Source organism: Oreochromis niloticus, linkage group LG18, assembly GCF_001858045.2.
Source record: "Oreochromis niloticus isolate F11D_XX linkage group LG18, O_niloticus_UMD_NMBU, whole genome shotgun sequence".
NCBI classification, from domain to species: Eukaryota; Metazoa; Chordata; class Actinopteri; order Cichliformes; family Cichlidae; genus Oreochromis; species Oreochromis niloticus.
In genome coordinates this window covers 13,195,992-13,215,980 of record NC_031982.2, presented here as the reverse complement: position 1 = coordinate 13,215,980, position 19,989 = coordinate 13,195,992, and the positions used below count along the sequence as shown (strand labels likewise).

Below are 19,989 nucleotides of genomic sequence, written 5' to 3'. Positions count from 1 at the left end.
GAAGGACACCCGCTGAAGTGATCGGCACAGCAAAGAACATCGCTGCACGCCGCCCGCAGCCGCAGCATCACCCTGACTACCTAATTGCTGCAGACGCGAGAGGAAGATGAGTCTAATATTCCTGTCAGAGCTGTGCGCTCTTTAAAGGACACGGGAAATAAAGGAGGGGGAAAAATAAAAAAGGTCATAAACCAATGAGTTGTGTTTATGAAAATATGCTGAACTTAAACTCAAACAGAAAGGATCATCCAACAAAACAGCCTGTTTGGGACATGTTTTATATAAATAATAATTAAAAAATATTCATAGGAAAAGAAAAGAAAAAGAAAAAGAAACCTAAAAGGGGAGGGGAAAAAATACAAATCTCAAGGCTTCAGTCCGTCAGTGCATCCACATAAAACCAAGAGCTTTCCCTTTCTTCCAGCTCTGTACAGCATGCAGATTCTATGTCGGTGGTAGCACTACCATAATTATGCTCAGCAGAGGTTTAAATATAGAATTATTCATAACATGTGTGGGTTTTTTTTTCCTCTTTAATTTTTTTACACATCACAATGTGTCTTAAAAACTGCCATTAGGGTTCTGTAAAAACAAAAGGTAGTCAAAGAAACAAGGTGGGTTAAGGAGGGGTGGGTGGGGTAGGTGGAGAGGAGGGGTGGGTAGGTGGGTGGTGGAGTCTGTAACGTCCGGTGTAACACTTGGCCCTCTGAGGAGGATGACAGGATTGGAGAGGAGGGGGGAGGGTTGGGAGGGGGAAAATGATAAGAGAGAACTGGATGAGTTTAGTTGAAAAGGAGCCGAAAATTTTGGAGAAAATAAACACCATCTTCACAGCCTCAGTCTCGGAGCAGAAAGAACATTTCATGCTGTCCTCCTCCTCCTCGTCGCTAATACCGCATCTTCAAACGACTCTGCAGGCCAGTGGTCCAAGGAGGTTCGGGGAGGGGGGCAGGTGAAGGTGTTGGGGTGGCTTAATGTCAGCAGGTTTCTCTCACAACTGTGAGGACTCTGGACACAGGAGGACGAGGACAGATCACCCTGAGGGGGACACAGACAACAGAATATTAACGGAAGTCTGACGATGGTATTGAAAGCCCCCCCCCCTCCCCCGACGTAAAACTAAACGCTGTGACAGAATTTTTTACAAGACAAGTACTAATTGGCGCCGTTAACGCGGAAAAGACTCAACCCACAGAGTGAGAAAGAGAGAGACACAAACATCCCACAGCCCACTTTTATCTCATCCAAGGATGAGTCATCGCCTGAACAAATTAATACACAGCATCTCTCCTGCACTGCACCCGTGACAAACAGCCTCGCTCCGTGACTGGTTCTGTATGTGCCGAAGACAGAAAGAGCAGCTGTGGGCGGTAACTGGAAAAAGAGAGGAGGACAACTTGTTAAATTTATGTGTACGCTTGTAGCAAAAATCTGCCTCACTCCACGTGAATGAGGGTGACTGATGAACCCTTCAAAGGCAACACATCCGAACAGAAACAGGAGATGCATCACCGTGGGATAGGTCCAGATGTGTTTTTTTGTCACTGTATAGGAAAGTGCCCGTGTGTTTGCCAGGGGAATGGTGGTGATCCAGAGTGCTGCTCGTTGAATATCAACACAGACTCTCTTCACTCACTGATCTCCTCCTCCTCCTCCTGTCATTCCTCCTACCTTTTATCTGGATCTGCAGCACCTGCTTTCCATAAGGGCTTCTTTATCTTTTTCCACCTTCTACTGTATAAAAAGGTGTCCTTCAGAAGCACAAATTGAGCTACAATTTTTGTGAAGCAGTCTGCACACTCACCAGATGGGTTGCTGCTGAGGCAGAAAGAGGGAGGAGGGTCATTGCTGTTTGCAGGTGGAGAGCTTGCGGATTTTGCTGGCTGTGGAGACTCCTTTACGTGAGGGGTTGGACGAGGATGAGGATCGGCGTTCGGCTTTGGCCTTGCTGTTCAGAGACCCCCCTTCTGTCCCATTCACACAAACTGGCTTGGCTACAGCTGGACTGTGGTCTGCGTTCCCCTGATCCTGATCTTCTTCGGCCACTTGTCCTAAAGACACAAACACACACATACGAGGCTCAAAACAAACCCAATACACCAATGTTGAGTGCTGCTTCGCTAACCAGCTGTGAGTTTATAGTATGAGGAGACCCCTGTAGACATTTACCTTGTTTTATCCAACATCAAAGTACCAAAAACAACACTCTCCAACACTCATGTGCGACAAAAACCTTTGTGTTGCATCAGGCACAAGGAAAGGTCCAGGCTTTATACTTCAAGTATTCAAGGAACCAGGAAGTCAAAAGATTCACTTAATTCCAACAGTGACCTTCCTACAAAAACAGGAAAACCACTGATGGTTTAATACACCCATCATAATAAAGCTTATAACACACAGTACTCATTTTTGTTTTAAGACGACCGTTCAAAGTATGAAAAAGCGACCCTAATGCCGTCCATTAAGGACAATAAAAACCAACCTTTACTTTTAAACCAGTTTCTAGTTTCTTCTTCTCTTTAGGCCTAAAGACACGATTTTGTAACAGAAGGCATCGAATGTGAACAAAGAGTTTATCAGAGAAGTCTGTTTTGTGATTTTGGCTATATTCACATGTAAAATCAACACTCTTGCTTGTTGTTAGCAGATATACTGCTAGTTTGAATGTGCTATGCTGAGTATATACTGAACTAACCTTGCTTTGTTTTCAAACTGCCTGAGAGAAAGAAGCTAAAATGGACACAAAGCATGGAAGACCTGCAGATGCACAATGTAGAATATCAAATTCTGTTTCTTGAACAGAAAAGCTTGCAAACATATTATAGTTGACCCATAGAAGAATTTATGAGTTTGCAAAGAGCCAGTTCACTAGATGATGTCAAAAATAGAAAACAGCCTACTGCATTTTGTCATGTATGACTTGTTTTATCCATTAAAAAACAAAAAAACAAACAAAACCAGACCCCGCCCCACACAAATAAAAAAAGTAATGCATAGGTTTCTATCAAATAACACATTTTTATGACCTGTAACTGCGTGCTGCACAGTCATCAGAAACCCTCACCAAAACCCCCGTGATAACACAAGAAACCTGAAGCTGTGAGAACTGAAGGGGACTTAGGCTCATTTCTAATCAATATTTCTATTCTTAGATTCTACTGAAACACTCGCATGACTCACACCTCACAAATGATCTGTATTTATCGTATACTGGATCATACTGCAAGTGTGTATATATTTTGAGAGGGGAACGCTGAAAATCTAATTTACCAACAGCACCATCAAAATGTCAGGTCAGGTAATGGTGAGATGTGTGTGACAAACCGAAACCTACAACAACAGGAAATCCACCGGCTGAAAAATAGAAATTAACCTCTGTGTGACCCAGTTTATTTCAGTACAGACATGTGTGAGTATCTGTGAGTGCAGCAGGCACCAAGATAAACTTACAGGTTCCCACACAGCACAAACTGCAGGTCTGAGGAGAACATTAAGAGCAGGGACATATATTTACTGATTACGAGAGAAGAGGTCAAACGAGTGATTTAATTTACCAAACACACCATCATTTTATTCCTGTGAAGCTTCCTGTGAGTGAGAGAGCTTGTGTGTGGTGTGTGTGTGGGAGTGAATCCTGGAAACCCATTCAGACTCCCACACTGAAACCATTTCGGCAGGATTATTTTTAGATCGCTTCATTCACATTCTGCAGCTCCATTTGGTTTTTTAATGTGGGGCACCAATTCTAGATATCCAACACTGACTACTGCTTTTATTATTACTGACTGTTGCCTAGCAACAGATACAGGATTTTAATTCTGGGGATGGGGGGGGGGGGGGGGGGGGGAGTTAAAGCAAGAGTCGGGGTGCAAATTAAATCAAATGAAAAGATGCAGTTAATATCTGCTCTTACCAGAGCCTGTCAACAGTGGGTTAAAGTTTGTACACATATCATTTAAGTGCACCTTGCTCCAGCCCTGTGAACCTCTAACAGACCTTATTTAATGGCAGACATTATGACTCGGCACAGCATGGAGGGGAAATGGGGAATTTAAGATGCCTCAGGTTCATACCGTGTCCCAGGAAACAAAAAAAAAAAGGGGGTTAAACAAGCAGACGAGCAATGAACCCTCACATTTAGGTCCTTTCATATGCAGGTATTTTGGTAAACTCAGCTTTCGTTACATTTAAAAAAAAAAGAAAAAAAAAAGAAAAAAAAAAAAGGTGCTTGAGGTCACTTAAGACAGAGCTTTGGGAAAACTCGCTCCTACTGGCTCGCAAAATCAACATTTTGTCTTACAGCATAGAAGGTGTGCTCCTATATTTGTTTTGTTTTTGGCAAACTGGACACCATGATATCATTTGTAGACCTGGCACACATTTCTACATGCGTAAGTGTGGATGTAGGCTTACAGGAAATCAGAGAATTGCAAGTCTATTAATTTAGGACTTTTTTTAACAGCTGCTTTCCTAACTTTGTTAACTTTATGACTAAAATAAGTTAAAAGGATACCAATGAATTACTTCTTCCTCCACTCTACTCAGGATCCTTTAATAAGCAGTTTGTCTACAGAGTTCCTCTGAATGATAATAATAATAACAACAACAACTCTTAACGAGTATTTAACATGTTTTGTCTTCATCAAGATCGTGTCAGGTAATTTGTAGTCAAGTGTGGTCCCATTCATAGGGTTAAGGGTTAGCATTACCATTTTAAAACCACATGAACTCACACTGCACTGCAGCTGCACAGGGCCACAACCACGAGACACGATAGAAAATGTTATAAAACAATGCACAGAAATAAAAACCCTGAGACTCACACAATTCCTAAATCGGTGTGGAAATCCTAGGAAATGACAGCAGCTTCCACGATTTGAGTTCACTGATTTGCACAGCCACTCCCAATAGGAAATCACCAAACATGAGCATGATGTCAGGCTGAATGATTGAAGTGAAATAAATGATGTGTGATTACTGAGCTACACTAAACACCACATTTCTGGTCATTTGTGCGCTGACCTTCACACTTTTAGTAACATTAAGACGTGACTGTTTTATTCTTTGCAAAATGGGACGGAAAGATTAGCAGTAAGGCCTTTATCAAAACCAACAGTATCTGATAATTGCAAACTGCTGTAACATACTGAATACTTTAAAAGGGCAAGTACTTAATGTGAACTTCGATTTCTATGTCAATGGGATGGAAACAGCAGCGATGAAGTATCAATTATTTAGTCACAGGACATCACCTAATATATTTTATCCATACCATTTTACCATTTCCACACAAGTCTTTAAAACAACCCATTCTTTCTGAATATTTGTAAAGGCACATTGAAAAGCTAGGTGCTTGATTTTATACACGTGACTATAGGACTGAAAACCCCTGAATGCAAGGAGTAAGAGCTCCGGCCCAATACCATTTTCCACATATTGCATTAGCTACTCTGCACACTTAGCCTCTGGAGGAAACATCCAATTTCTTGTGTATCCTGGATATCGACATTAGAGAGAAAGTTCAAGACTTCCAATTTTATGCAGTTGTTTGGAAATACAAATTTGGAAAAAAGCAAACAAAAAATGTTATCAGGTGGCTACCCATGGTTTTGATACTGCAGTGTTTCCGTTTTCATTAACTGACCTTCGAAGCCAAAGGAAAGAAGGAAGGAAAACTCATTTCTTTCATTAATCATTCACTTTGTGTTATTTATGTGCATTTCTTTAATTTCAGTTCAATGTGAAAGTATTTATTACATTTTGGAGTTTCCTGATTTCTCTTTGCTGCTCTGTGTGTGTGTGTGTGTGTGTGTGTGTGTGTGTGTGTGTGAGTGAGAGAGTGAGAGTGAGAGAGAGAGAGGAAGGAAGGAGTGGTGGAGCACAACACAGAACCCAGCAGCAGAGGAAAGAGGAAGAACAGAAGCATCAATTGGGCTGAAGACAACTCTTCATTACCGTACAGCAAGTGCAATAAAAGCTTCCCACCAAGTGCTCCAAAGATAGACAGACGCTAACTAACCCCAGATATCTGTAAGCCTGAGTACCGGCTGACACTCTGTCCTCATGTAAATTTTCAGTAGTTCGGCTGTAATTTTGTGTCAGAGTTTAAATGACAGCTCGTAGAGGCAGAGTAACTATTATGAAATGTCCAGTTTTCTTCAATACAACAAACTAAAACAATGACACAAAACTAAATGGAGGACTAAAGCAGTGAACCTAGGGCAAACTGTTTCGGATTTCTGCAAACGCATTTCCCCTTTTTGCTCTTCACATTGACCGTATCCCTGCATGGAACCAAAGCCTGCTCAGACCTGACTGTAAACCGAACTAAGACAACCAAAAACCTTTCCGTGCCGACAGATTCTGCATATAGCATATCTGTTTATGGAGAGTACCCAACTCAAATTGTAAGAATTATCTAAGCCCACTCTTACCTGGCACTGTGAAGTCCTGAGTGTATATGATCTCATCCTCTCCATCATAGAGCTCGTCATCATCCTCCTCTGTGTAGCCGTGCAGATCTTCTAGATAGGGCACCACCGTCATACTCCGCCAAGGGTCCCTGCTCTCTGCGCTGGCAGGGATGGGTACAGGAGGCTCAGATGGAGGGTGTTTCTTCCGCACCCAGCTGGTAGGGTTATAAGGAGGACGGGATGGTGGGGGGAAAGGGCATGTAGATAAAAGATCAGTCTTTTATTTTTAGTGTAGAGTACAATGTCCCAAACACCTGATAATTCTTATGCTTAGTCATAAAAATACAATCAAAATACTCACTTGTGTTGCCTTATGTTTTGTATGGAAAACCTCTTCACAGGATCGTACTCAAGCATGCCTAGAAAAAATAAAAATAAAAAACAAGAACAAAAACACAATGTCAAGGTGAATTTAATCACGATGATCCTGAACAATTTCCTCCACTCACATCTGTTTCCATGGAGCATTTAACAAACTGCTGGGAGGCCACAGCAATCAGCAATATGGGGAAGGTGAACAGCAGCCAGACGGCAGCCTCATTCAAGAACATCAATTAATGAAAGTGATAATCTCATTAATCATTGTATGTCAAAGCATCCTGCATAGCTGAAGAAGTCAATGAAGTACAGTAGAGAGAGAGGGGGGGAAAAAAAAAAAAAAGGACTGAGCAACAGCTGTAACAATGTAATAAAGATTTTGTATCTCAATTATCATAATGTGGGCTGAATCTGTGGGAAAAGCGCAGTGCCAGTGTGATAAGGTAGAAGTGATGCAGTGCCTCTCCTACTAATGTAATTGTTTCCTAGTAGGCAGAAAACAGGAGTATGCAGAGTGCTGATAGTAGTGCTGCGCTGGCTGAAAGACACCTTTTTGTGGCTTATTTTAGGCGATGTAATTATGGACCGACTATTTCTCAGGTGCTGCGTCATCACACACACAGACGTCATACCGAAGACGGGGGACAGAAGCCCAGTATGTTTTTCAGAAGAAACAAAAATCAGGGAGTTATTTTTTCTCTTCATCGTTAAACATTTGATTCCTTTTGACAGAAAAAAAAAAAAAAAAATGTTTAAATTGCCTTCGTTTGACCCAGAGTCATTTTACAGGTATAAGCCCCAGCGCTTATTCCGGTACCCGGCGCTTTTATTTCCATAAAAGGACAAAGAGAGCAAAGCTGGATAATGCTGAAATACTACTTAGCATTCAGCCTTCATTGAAGGATTTCATTAGTTAGTACAAACATAATCTTCCCAACATTGTTCTTGGATTTTATAGGCAGTGGGTTTGGGCTCTTGTAATCGATTCTTTTTCTGTTCCTTCTTTTTTTTCCCCTCCTTTCTTTCTTCTTTTTTTAAATTTTTTTTTTTTTTTTAACTGAAGGACTCTTGACTTTTTTTTTCTTTTTTTTTTTTTAAACAAGGGGCAAAAGCATTGCAGTATTTCACTCGGGAAAAGCAATGCCCGACTGTGAAGTGCTTAGTATTCTGCGGCTGGCTCCAGATCAATGGAAACTACGTCAACAGCTGGAGGGATTTCTACAGTTTGGTGGAAGCCTGGCATGCTGAGAAGCCACAGTGACTTCCAGTGTCACAGCACCACCTACTGGGTGCACACAGAAAAGATCACAGTTAAACTGCTTGACATTTGAGTGATTTATTACCCACTAGACTGTTGGTTTTTCTATCCTATATTCTCCTGTTCACCAATCCTAGCAGTCTAGAGGATGTTTTCATATATGATTAATAAGCATGACAAAGACATCTACTGTTAACGCTATGATCTTTAATAGAGTCATTGTGCCCTGAACTATAAATCCACTGCCTTTTATTTCGGCCTACACCTAAAGACTGACAGGACTGAAAATAAATGTCAGTTTTTTAAAGTGTGACTCATTTTGCATTTCATGAAAATGGAGCTAAATCTAAGATAATGTATAGAAAACAAACAATGTAGTTTTGTATAAAGAGGGAAGCAACCTAAGAAACAAAATAATATATAAACCTGATGCATGCCTCATCTTGCAAACCATCTGGTGTACCGTCCTCAGTGGACAGCGGTTACAGCAAAACACCTGACTGCTAGGTGGTTAGTTTCGGTTTTGTGATGATGTGAGCTGTCCTAAAAACATGATATATCAATTCTCTACTGTTCAACAGCTGCAAGTAATTTTAATTTTATCTGAGATTTTAAACAAACATCTATAGCAAACTTAATGTGTCACAAGTAACAGCCAGTTTTGTACCTTTACTTTGCAGCTCCTCCTACATGTCTCAAATGGTCAAAAATGGATGGATCCATGCATTTGATATGGCACCGTTTTTACACTGAATGCTCTTCCTAAAGCAATCCTATTTATCCGGGCTTGGGTCTGGCACAGAGAGTACACTGGTCTGCGTCTCCTCCTGAGCTCAAATCAGGGATCTTTCATGTGTTAAACAGGGTACATCAAAAAAGGTTATATACATTTTTTTAAAGTACATGTACATAGAAGCTTCCCGTGCACTCGGCATATATACATATGATGGTCAAACTCGCCCCATACTTTTGCGAGATTGTTTGAGTCACTGCAGCCACTGTTGCCGTTATGCTACCTGCAGGTGAACAAGTGAAACTTACAAATCCAAATCTTTCTAACAGTACACGTTTCGATTGTTACCGGTGAAAAGCTGCAGAATTAAAGCACTTCGAAATCAATTATTCTTTTTGATAGGCACTGTATATTGGCACCTCTAAAATACTAAGAACACCTATCAATAGCTGTGAATATGCTAATATTTCCAGTCCAACAAACACTCAATGCTGACTTTTCACTTTTTTTAAAAAAATCTGTGTGCACACAGGGAATGAAACACCACTCTCGGGTGCTGTTCAGCATTTGCAAGGAGGCAGCAGACCCACTGCCAATTGGCAAAACAAAATGCCAAAATTCATGGAGAAAATATAATCACTTTGGCTGCGAACAACACCAACCTCGCAGCAGGTCCGACAGGAGAGGTCCACACTCCTCAGGAATAGTGTACTCTCCTTTTCCAATGTTCTCAAATAGCTTATAGATGTTGTCCCCCTCAAATGGATACAGACTTGTTGTAATGTTGTATCTGATTGAAAGGAAGCAAGAGTCAAAAAGAGTAAGACAGAATTTAGAGCTTTATGTAGACAAATGCATGACAAGTACGCAGAGTGCTGCTTACAGTGTTACTCCAGCAGACCAAATGTCCACTTTAAACCCTGAAAAGGTGTCCAGTCCATTGGCAATTTCTGGAGGCTGAAAGGCTGGAGAGCCCTGACTGGTACGACACGTGTCATCCTCTGCAAATGGGTGAAGGGCCTGAGGAAAAACAGCAAGTAATAAATAGATTATTTTTTGTGTTCCTGTATGCATTTCCATGCAAATAATTATAAACTTAACACCTTTAAAGCACCAACATAAGGAACAAATACAAGCACAAGGAATTAAAGTCATACACAAAGTCTATGCAAAGAAATGCCAGCCCTTTTCTTATAATCAAGAGTAAAAATTCAGAGATTTTACAGAACTCTGGCAGGCGATGCTTACCTCTGCTACTCCCAGGTCGGAGATTTTAAGCGAGCCGTCTGTGGTCAGCAGCAGATTCCCTGGTTTAATGTCTTTGTGAACTATTCCCTGGCTGTGCAAATATTCAAGGCCATCTAAGAGTTGGCAAAAGTACCTACAAGAAGCATCAACCACAGGGGATTTATGGACACATTTAAAACCAGCCAAAGTCAATCACAGTAGAAGAAACTTAAAAAATAAAATATTTAACATTTTCTCTGTGGTTAGATAAATCTGCATCTCATTTTGCTTCAGCGGCTTTCCAGCAGTGACCCGACATTCACACAGTCTACGGTCAGTAATTTTAACGGTAGGGGCCCTGCAGTCTCTGATCTAAACTTAGGTTTGGAGCAGCGGCTGCAGAGAGGCTCAGACTAAATATAGCAGAGACACTCAGGGATAGAGGGGGTAGAGAGGAGAAGTGAAAGGAAGACTTACCCGTGAGCTTGAAATACTGGAAACCTTTTCTCTGGGACGCTATCCAGCATTTCTTGCATCCCACAAACGCAATACTCCATCACCATATACGTAAGTCAGGAGTCAAGAGAATTTACCAAACCAAACACATTCTTTACATTTATGAACCAACTATAAATCGGGAAAAGTGCAGAACATAAATAGAACTTGGGTACAGAAATAACCAACGGTAAAATAGACCGTCTATAATAATTAATGTCAAAAATCAATATATACTTATTCAGTAGGTAAAAGATATATTTTCTGCTTCTCTTCATTGTAGAGAACGTCCACCAACTGAATCACATTCTTGTGTTGGAGTCTTCTTAGCAGCTGAATCTCCCTATAGATGAACATACAGAGAAAAGACATGAAAATGCATCCACTTGCTTACTTAATGAGAGAAATTTTCTACTAGTATCATTTTCTACTGGGCCATGTTAGCTGCATAATGTAGGTTAAAGGCTGGGTCCCGTACATCTGCACACTGGCTTCAGTAAGTGACTGTACAGCATGGCCACAAGTGTATTATTAGTTTCATTACTTTCTAATAACCTGCTAAACAATGCGAGAACTGGTGAAAAATCTAGTTGTTTCACTACATAATGCATAACAGGTTTATGAGTTACTCTATAAAGACAGTCAAATTCAAATTTATCATGTGATTTAGTTCTTAATGACAAACAAAGTCAGTACATTGAATTAAGAGAAAACACATTTAAGACCGACTAATAGAAGAGGATGAGCAGAGCTGCAAGGAGACTATATTAACAGACTTCATGTTATCAGCTGAAACTGGCTTCTGACGGTCACGGGTAACAGTGCTGTCTGACATTTGCTGCTACCAACTTTAACAGAACATCATGCAGAAAAGGACACTTGGTGAAATATAGAGCTGCTGTCATCACAGTTTGCCCAGCAGAGCGGCTAAAGCCCTGACATTTACAATGCTCCGTATAGGCTGAAGCACCAGCAGCAGAGCAGATACAGTTTGGCGTTTTATTTGGACAGTGGCACATTTTTCTTTGTAGCTATGACTATGTAATTGTGATTATAAATAAAATGAATAATAAAAATAATGAAAATTTCTATAATTTCCAAACTATTAGTGCCTGCTAAACAATAGATTGTTAAATTCTGACATGTGTCATACTGTTTGATTGTTTGTTAATGAGACCCTAACAAATATGCACCCACCAAAAACAGTGCAGCGGTAGCAACTCCATTCTTACTATAAAGACAGATAACCTGACAGTTTACTTCACTGCCCAAAGAGGAGATGTTTAAATCACCAGCATGGCAAAACCCCTGGAGACTGAACATTAATCAGTGAGTCGTGAAAGTGAACGCTAATGAATCTGGATCGTAAGAGGAGAAAAGCACAAACCACAGACTTTCCAGGGCTAATATCCAGATGCTCACACAGGAAATATTGAGGGCTTGCTTTACAACTACAGGAAGGAATCTAAAATCAAGTATCATTTTGTATTTTTGCATATTTAGCTGAGCATCAGGATATATTATTTGCACTCGTAACAAGACAACTTGTATTGGTTATAATTCGAAGCAATTATCATAACTATGAATGAAATGCTGCTTACTTCGCTGTAATGTTTTTTCATATATAGTGAAGACCGGTTAGTTTAACTGCCATTTATGTTTCATAACGCAGTAGAGGTAAACAGGGTAAAAAAAAAAAATTCTTGATTGTTGAATAAGATTCTCCACCTGCTTCTCTTGATATTAAATGTGATTTACTGCATCACACAATAAAAAGTCAAAGCCATAAAGGAGGGCTGCCTAAAATAAATAAAACTCTTCAGTCCCTTCAGAGCTGAGACATCATCTGTGCTCTCACAAAATACACACTTCAGAGCTTTTCTGGCCCTCATCACCCTGCAGTGTATGAGCTGCGTCAGTCCTTCGTCTTAAACACAACCCCTCCTACTGACAAATGGATATTCAGGGGCTAGTCGGCCTCTCGCTTTCACACACAGACACACAAGCGGTTACTGCTGCATCACTGCACTGGCAGAAAGACTAAAAAGCTCACGCACATGTAGAACAGAGCAACTTTAAAAAAATCGAGTCTGAAACTGGCTACTAAATGATGTACAGATGATGTGTGAACTGTAGGAAATCACAGTGCATTAATAACACAGCTCATTTCCATAAAAAGTGAATCATGAAATGGAGGCAGGGCTGTTGCTTAAGGCACAATGACTGCTGCAGTCCATCTACAGTCGGAGTTCAAATGTGCACCGATGGACCTCTTGCATTCGAGGCCTGCAATCCGCAGAGCTTAGTGATATGGCAGCGACTCAGGCACACAGCACCAACATAAACAGCTGATCAAAATCTGCATCTCCACTGTGCATGCCCGTGTGTGTGTGTGATCCTGTCATTCCAAACGTGGGAAGGGCATTCTTGGTGTGTTACCATAGGAACAGAAGTAGCATTGCTCAATCAAAGCAAGCATAAGCATGCTTGTCCCTATAGCGACACTTTAAAAGCAGGAAGTGTTAGGCACACAGGAATGCTCAACAGTGGCTGAATAGAGAGGCTGGGGGCTACTATGACACCCAAGCACAGACAGGCTTTCACAGGCTCGGGAATACAGCTTCCTCAGGCTGGAAAACGTAAGGCAAACACCAAGTGGGAGGGGTGTACAAGAAGAAAAAGTACAAGGGGGAAAAGCAAAGGGAAACCAATTTCACACATCAAGAGACACTGCTATGGCCCCATTAACAAAGTGACAGAACCATCTACTCTTGCAGCCTATAAATATAACCAAAGAAATCTAAAAGAAGAAAGTGAGAACTGGCTTTAGATGAGCTACCTTGTAACTCAGGAAAAGATACACCAGCATGCAAAGAAAGCAGTTGAGACTGATGAAGACCTGCTTCGTGAAGCTGTGTGACATTCTAACACACCTGTTCAATCTGAAGCTCTCAAGGCTGTGGAAAATGCCTTGCTTGGTTCCCGTTCCAAAAAGTCATCTCACCAACCACAATGACTACAGACCTGTAATGCTTCCCTCACATGTCATTAAGGGTGTTTTCACACCTATAGTTTGTTTACTCTGGTCTCAAACAGTTGATGAGTTTGTAAACTGTAGCTTTTCCTGTGGTTTGGTTTCACACAGAGAAAAATTCTGTGTGAACCAAACTGCGTAACTACAAACCCTGAGAATTCAAGTTCACTTCACTGCTAGTTGCCACCACGTACAGACCTTCGCACCTCTGCACATCTACTGTACCTTCATGCACTGAGAAAACAAAGCATACATTGCTACGGGATACTTTTTAGATCAAACTTGTACTACATACCACAGTATGTGCATCTGACCCGTTCTTAATTACCATCTATACAGGTTCTAGCACAACACTGACAACTGTTTCAATTTTCTGATGATACAGCAGTTCTCGGCTTAATCAGAGGTGAGGAGGACGACTACAGAAGAACAATTAAGGACATTGTCAATCTGACTTAATGCAATCATCTCCATCTTAATATTGCAAAAAACCAAGGAGATGATTGCAGACTTCAGGAGAGGTAGGAGAAGGCCAAACCAACACCAATAGCCATTCGGGGTAGTGATATGGAAGAGGTCTGGACAAAGACAACTAAGGAGGCTAAATTCATTCAACATTTGCCAAACTTTGCTGCGTAGTGTCTACAATATGGTAGTGGGCAGTGCTGTTTTGGGGTTTTTTGTTTTTTTTCCTCCCTGTGGTCTGCTGGGGATTAGGTGTGCATACAACAGAAAGCATCCGAGTAGACAAGGCCTGCTCTGTGGTCAGGTCTGGACTTGAAACAGTCCAGGAGGCGGTGTAGGTGTGTAAAGGCCGAATGATTTTATCCACATATTCGTTATTGGCTGTATTTTTTTCTCGTATATCATTACGTTTATAAGAAATTCATATCGTTTAGCTGTTGGATGTATAGTCTTAGGTTTGTGTTGAAGCTGCTGTGTAATTTCCTGCAAAGAATTAATAAAGGATTTAACTATTTATCTAAAAAAAGGAATGTGGTGCAAGAGTTTAGGCATTTTAACAGATCTTAGCTCTTGGATAACTTTTACCAAGGTCTATGAGCTTAATTAGCATGCCAGGGGTATTACTTGTTCACATTCAGGTCCAGAATATACTCTATTGCGGACACAGACAGCTGAAAACCTGACGGCTGATGGCTCATACTTCCTTTTAAGTTTCCTTTAAGTCCACTGCCTGGGGTGTATGTGTAGTCTGTGCATTGTAAGGAAAATTCCCAGCTAACAAGTCTGCATGGTCACAAAACAAACACCTCAGAAAGAGGAAAGATATGAAAGACCAAGAAAACGCTTAAAAACAACTTATTGTAGGATTGCTAGTTAGGCTAATCAAAAGCTGCGTTAGACCTTCAAAAAACCTAGATAAAGTAGTGGTGTACTTGAACAAATGTGACCTTCATGGAAGAATCATCAAAAGAAAACATTTCCTGTGACCTCAACATGAAACTCAGCACAAGTTTGCAAATGAAATAAACAAGTCTGATGTATTTTGGAAACAAGACCTGTGAACTGATGAAGTTAAACCAAACCGTTAGTAGTGCAAAGGGCAAAGGTACATGAGGAGGAAAAGGGCTGAACATTTTTATGAAACGAACCCTTCACCCACTGCTTAGTTTGGTGGCAGATGATGGCCATGGAGAATATTTTTCTGGCAGTGAAAACAATGAATTCTATGAAATACCTCCAAACTTCTAGAAGCAAACAACACACCATGTATAAGGCAGCTGAAGATAAATAGGGGAGACCAGCATTCTAAACACTCAAAAAAAAAAAAAAAACCCTTTAAGTTGTAATACTAGCCTGAGAAGATGTTACCAAGTACTAACTGTGTATATATTTTTACAAGATTTGCACATGTGGACACATCGGTTTTCCCCATTCTGCTGTGAACAAACTTTTCAAAGTTTATCAGGGGAGACAGGCCACAGACTTGGGACTGGACTCAGGCCTGGACGTAACCACTCAAAAAAAAAAAAAAACCCCAACAAAAAAACAAAACAAAAAAACACTTAAAAAAGGAAAATAAGTCAGTTTCTTAGTAGAAAATAAATGTCTCACCAGTTGCATTTATTTAGCCAACAATTGGTTTTCTCAGGATTTCTCATTTTGCATTTTCATTTTAACCTCTACCGTCACTTCTGGTCAGCTTGTGTGTTTTGTTTTGTTTTTTTTCCCCAGCCATCATTGACTTAGTGACCTTTACACAAGGACTTCTTTTTTATCCCTTACCCTAGTGAGATACTGAAACTCTAAAACGCTCTTGTAACGTTTTCCTTATCGGGACTTTTACGTAACACTGAAGATTTGCACACAATACTTTTTTATGATGATTTTCTTCCACCAGAAAATCAACACCAGTAACTGGACTTTGCATTTGTAGGTGTATTTAATTTGTTGCACTTTGATTACAAGTCTCAAGTGCTAATTACCAACACTACACCCCGGAGCCAGTAATGGGGTAGGAATGCAAATTTATTGTTTTGTGGTTCTCTGCTGACATTAAAACAGACTTTGTCTTAGTGGCGTTGTCAAATATTCCCACTCATACCATCGAAGACTCAACAGTGCAAAATAATAAATAAAAATCGAGCAGAAATAAATAAGTATTAACAACACTGAGGTGAACAGTGATAGATGGTGAATTGAGCTGATTGTATTCTCAAACTGCATCTCAGTGCAAAGGCAGCAGTACAGGTGAACAGTGCCAGTGAAGATACTAACAGCTGAGATTACAGCTGCTAAAAGGCTCTTTTATTCCCAGCAAACTAAAATGCAGTTTTAGATTATAAAGCATAGTTTTCTAGGACAAAATTTGTTTAAGTTAGATAAAACACGCCATTGCAATCCCAACAAAATGATTCTAACTGAGCTTACGGGCTTTTCATTGCTCTGCTGCTGTTGTGACTGCGGCCTAAAAAAACAAACAAACAAAAAAAACCCCCCCACATTATCTTGCAGCTTCTTTCTGTCTGGGTGAACTTGCTCTGACAGTTTTCTAAGGCTTACTCTATAATTAGCCCAGGCCCAAGGCGAAAGGCTGGAGTGATATTTAATAATACTGCTGTGATTAAAACTACTGATGCTCATCAAGAAATGTGGGATGCAAAAAAAGAAAAAAGGAAAAGAAGAAAAAAAGAATACACAGAAATGACAGCTAAATCACAGAGGCAGTGACACAAAGGAAAGGGAGCCCAAAGAACAGAAAACAATTACACAGTTACTAGAAAACCATCTACTACTCACAAACAAAAACAAAACAAAACACGTTAGTGGTTTGTATAATAATATTTGATGGCATATTTTTTTCTCTGTGCATGTTATGTAGATGCACTGGAATTAAATAACCGCTTTATTAAATGGATAAGTGAAGATCTGAGGTGAAGAGACAGTTTTGTTCCCCCATCACAGGGGGGATCGCGAATAAAAACTAAGTGTTAACAGAGTACGTTGATGAAAGTAATCAGGTTTCATGTTTATGTGACTACTGCAAAAAGCTGACAATGACCTATTGACGTGCATCTAAAAATCGCTGAATGCAGCATCCTCATGCAGCCTTTCGATGTCTCCTTCACATTTTAGCAAAAATACACAACCTTTTCCTGTGTTTTTTCCCCCTATCAAATAAAAACAAAACCACACATTTGTGCGTCGCTAATCAATCACTCTTCTCTTTTTTATGGCTAGGTGTCGAAAGTCATCTCTTAGGCCAGATCTGCAAGTTGGCCTTGCATTTACGCATGGTGTTTGGCATATGTGTGTGTGCCAGCTTTGACTGGGAGGTACCATTAGTGCAGCGACACAAACGCTATTGATATAACTGATATAATTCTACTCTTATTGACTTTGTTCATATAAATGACAGACGGATTACCCACCGCAATGATCAACTTCTCTTACATTTTAATGGCTGCACAAGCAGCACCTCACTCTCAGGACTCGAGAGTGATGCTGACTATGTAAAATTATCTTCGCTATGTCAATTGCTGGACAGGTTTGGCTTTGTTACGTGAGAAAAATAACAGTGTGTATTGAAATTAAATGTCTCAAACATATTACAGTATTCTGGTGTTTGGATTGAAACTAAGGCTTTGTGTCTGCCTTTTCCCCTTATCAGTTATGATTGGTAGGTTTCAAGTACAGTATCAGGTTTCTCATTTTAAAAATACAAATTAGGAGTTGTACATGTTCCGGAGAGGGAGCTGCATTTTTTTAAAGGCTGTGGCACACATTAAAACTCATAAGAAACTGATTTTACTGTTGGCAGGTTAAATAAATTTTCTGTGTAGTGACTAAAATTAATTATATTTTGATCATACACTGCAGGCATGCCACCTAGTTTTACCTAGTACAACCAACTAAAAAGACCTTACAAGACGCATGTGTGAAACAAGATAAAACAAATCAGGAAACACTCACTTTTTCACATTGGCTTCTCCATTAGGAATCCTCCTAAGCTTCTTCTTCTTCAGTATCTTGACAGCCCTGCGACAAAGAGTCTCTGAGTCCAGCATTTCTTTCACCTTGCCATAAGATCCTTCCCCGAGTAGATCCCCCATCAAGTACTTTCCTATCAGCTTTGCCCTCTTCCTCCGAGGCTGGTAGATCACCTCTGTAGAGTCAATGCGGTGAATAAAAGTATCCATCTCCATCAGTTCATTTTCATTTAGATAGTCAGACAGGTGAGGCAACTCGCCGGCACTCATGATTGACAGCTTGTACTTCCAGTGAAGGAAAAGGTTTGCGAATAGCTATGACTGCTGCTGTTAAGTAACCCACTGGTAACCTTTCAGCACCGAGGTGAGTATTTTAATTCTGCAGGATGAGTTACAAAATACTGAACATTGGAGAGGGAGTAATCAGGCCTGAGAGTTAAGGGGAGGAGGTGGGTGATCAAGCCCAATTTGTAAACTTTTTCACTCAAGAGGGGCGAAAAGGGGCTAAAAACCCTTGGAGTCCAGTACCGAGTTAGTGCTTTATACTGTGCATTTTTAACTAGATCTACAACAAGTGCGGTTGAACAGAAAACTGAAAAAAAAAAAAGCGATACTACAACGTTTTTCTTCTCCTTCACCAATTACCTCAGAATTAATACCCTACAGTCTTAAGCAGAGGCAACCAGTCTTGATTCAAGGCCACGCAGCACGGCATTTCTGTCAAGGGTCCATGCTGGATATCAGAGTTTTCTCAGGGTACATAAGTGTTTACAGCTGGATTGGATCCAAGCACAGATCTACAGCCTGAGCATGCAGCAGTATCACTCCAATCTCTGCTATCAGTGGGGCTCCTGGAGGTCGACTCCAGTGTCCAATGTGTTGAACTGTCCTCAGGTGTCCTCCATGTCACCCCGGTTTTTACTGCCCGGTGCCTGAAAATATGAGTAATTTAAACATTAATAAAAACACACACTTAAGTTAGCCATCTTTGGTAAACAATCGACAACACATCAACACCTAACCACCTTGAAATCCCGTGGTCAAAAAACAAAACAAAACTCGCCAGGTTATTCTTTCTATATGCAAACATAACAACCTCATATATATGTAAGGATTGTAGTTTACAAGTTTTTAGGCCGGAATAAATATTTTAAGTGTCAACTGTTGGCTAGCTGGTAAGCTAGTGCAGCAAGTCTGCTTGAATGAACTAGCCTGAAATGCCACTTTGCGGTCCGTCGGTAAGCACATATTCAGCAAGCACAGTAGGTTTCATCTCAGAGACATGCTTAAAAACAACAAACAGCAACTTAATTTGACAGTGAACTGACAGAGAACAGCTGGTAGGTGGGGGGATAACCAAAACGTCGTCATCCAGCTGGAGCTAACGGTGGCTGTGCACCTCCAGTACTAGCTAGCCAACTTTGCCTGACGTTTGGATTTAGCGTTAGCCAACTTCACCTCCTTTACCGGTGGAAGCGGAGGCAATAATGGGGACACACATTGTTCTCTAAAGACAAAGCATTACGCTGAGCCGACAGCAGAGACACCATCTTCAACATCTTCTACACTCAGAAGAAACGCACCAGATAAATTCAGCTAACGCAAGCTAACCGGAGTTGCGTTGGTTAGCATGCCTCTCAGATGCCAATGTAAATAGCGAGCTAGCTGATTAACAAGCTAACTAACTCCCGGTACCGGGTCTCACCTAGATCCAAATGAACCTCCTTTTCGCTGCAAGGTTTATCCTCTGTTGTGAGTCCGTCCCCAGTGAATAAATTATTTAACTTTAGTCTGACAAAATCTCAGTGATATTTTTTTTTCCCCCTGACTCTTCGTGTTACTCTTGCTTCTCAGGTTGTCGCCATCTTGTTTACCTACCCCCCCCTACTCGCAGGGACAGCCCATAGGTTAATGCGTCAAATCAAAGTTTTTTCCCCTCCAAACAATGTAGAGGAATGTCAACAACAGGGGAGTTTAATACAACAGCTGTAATCTTTCTC

General features: G+C 40.7%; 1 protein-coding gene across 3 annotated transcripts; it reads right to left on the bottom strand.

Moving 5' to 3' along the window:
* Nucleotides 1-408: 408 nt before the first annotated feature.
* On the bottom strand, nucleotides 409-19,912 carry stk11 (serine/threonine kinase 11). 3 transcript variants are annotated; one of them, XR_270022.4, is made up of 12 exons: nucleotides 19,695-19,912; nucleotides 17,973-18,921; nucleotides 10,764-10,847; nucleotides 10,487-10,576; nucleotides 10,031-10,163; nucleotides 9,666-9,802; nucleotides 9,445-9,572; nucleotides 6,775-6,832; nucleotides 6,435-6,628; nucleotides 1,805-2,051; nucleotides 1,672-1,734; nucleotides 409-1,038 (listed from the first exon to the last, which is right to left on the bottom strand). XR_270022.4 is itself a non-coding variant. In XM_005476173.4 (11 exons), the coding sequence occupies exons 2-10, from the start codon at nucleotides 18,257-18,259 to the stop codon at nucleotides 1,843-1,845; spliced, it is 1,320 nt and encodes a 439-aa protein (XP_005476230.1). In that variant the 5' UTR covers nucleotides 18,260-18,921; nucleotides 19,695-19,911; the 3' UTR covers nucleotides 409-1,038; nucleotides 1,805-1,842. The 3 variants fall into 3 exon arrangements, 2 of the variants coding, with proteins under 2 accessions (XP_005476230.1, XP_003438235.1); XM_005476173.4 differs by lacking the exon at nucleotides 1,672-1,734 and having other exon boundaries at nucleotides 19,695-19,911; XM_003438187.5 differs by lacking the exons at nucleotides 1,672-1,734; nucleotides 19,695-19,912 and adding an exon at nucleotides 19,318-19,536.
* Between the last annotated feature and the right edge of the window lie 77 nt (nucleotides 19,913-19,989).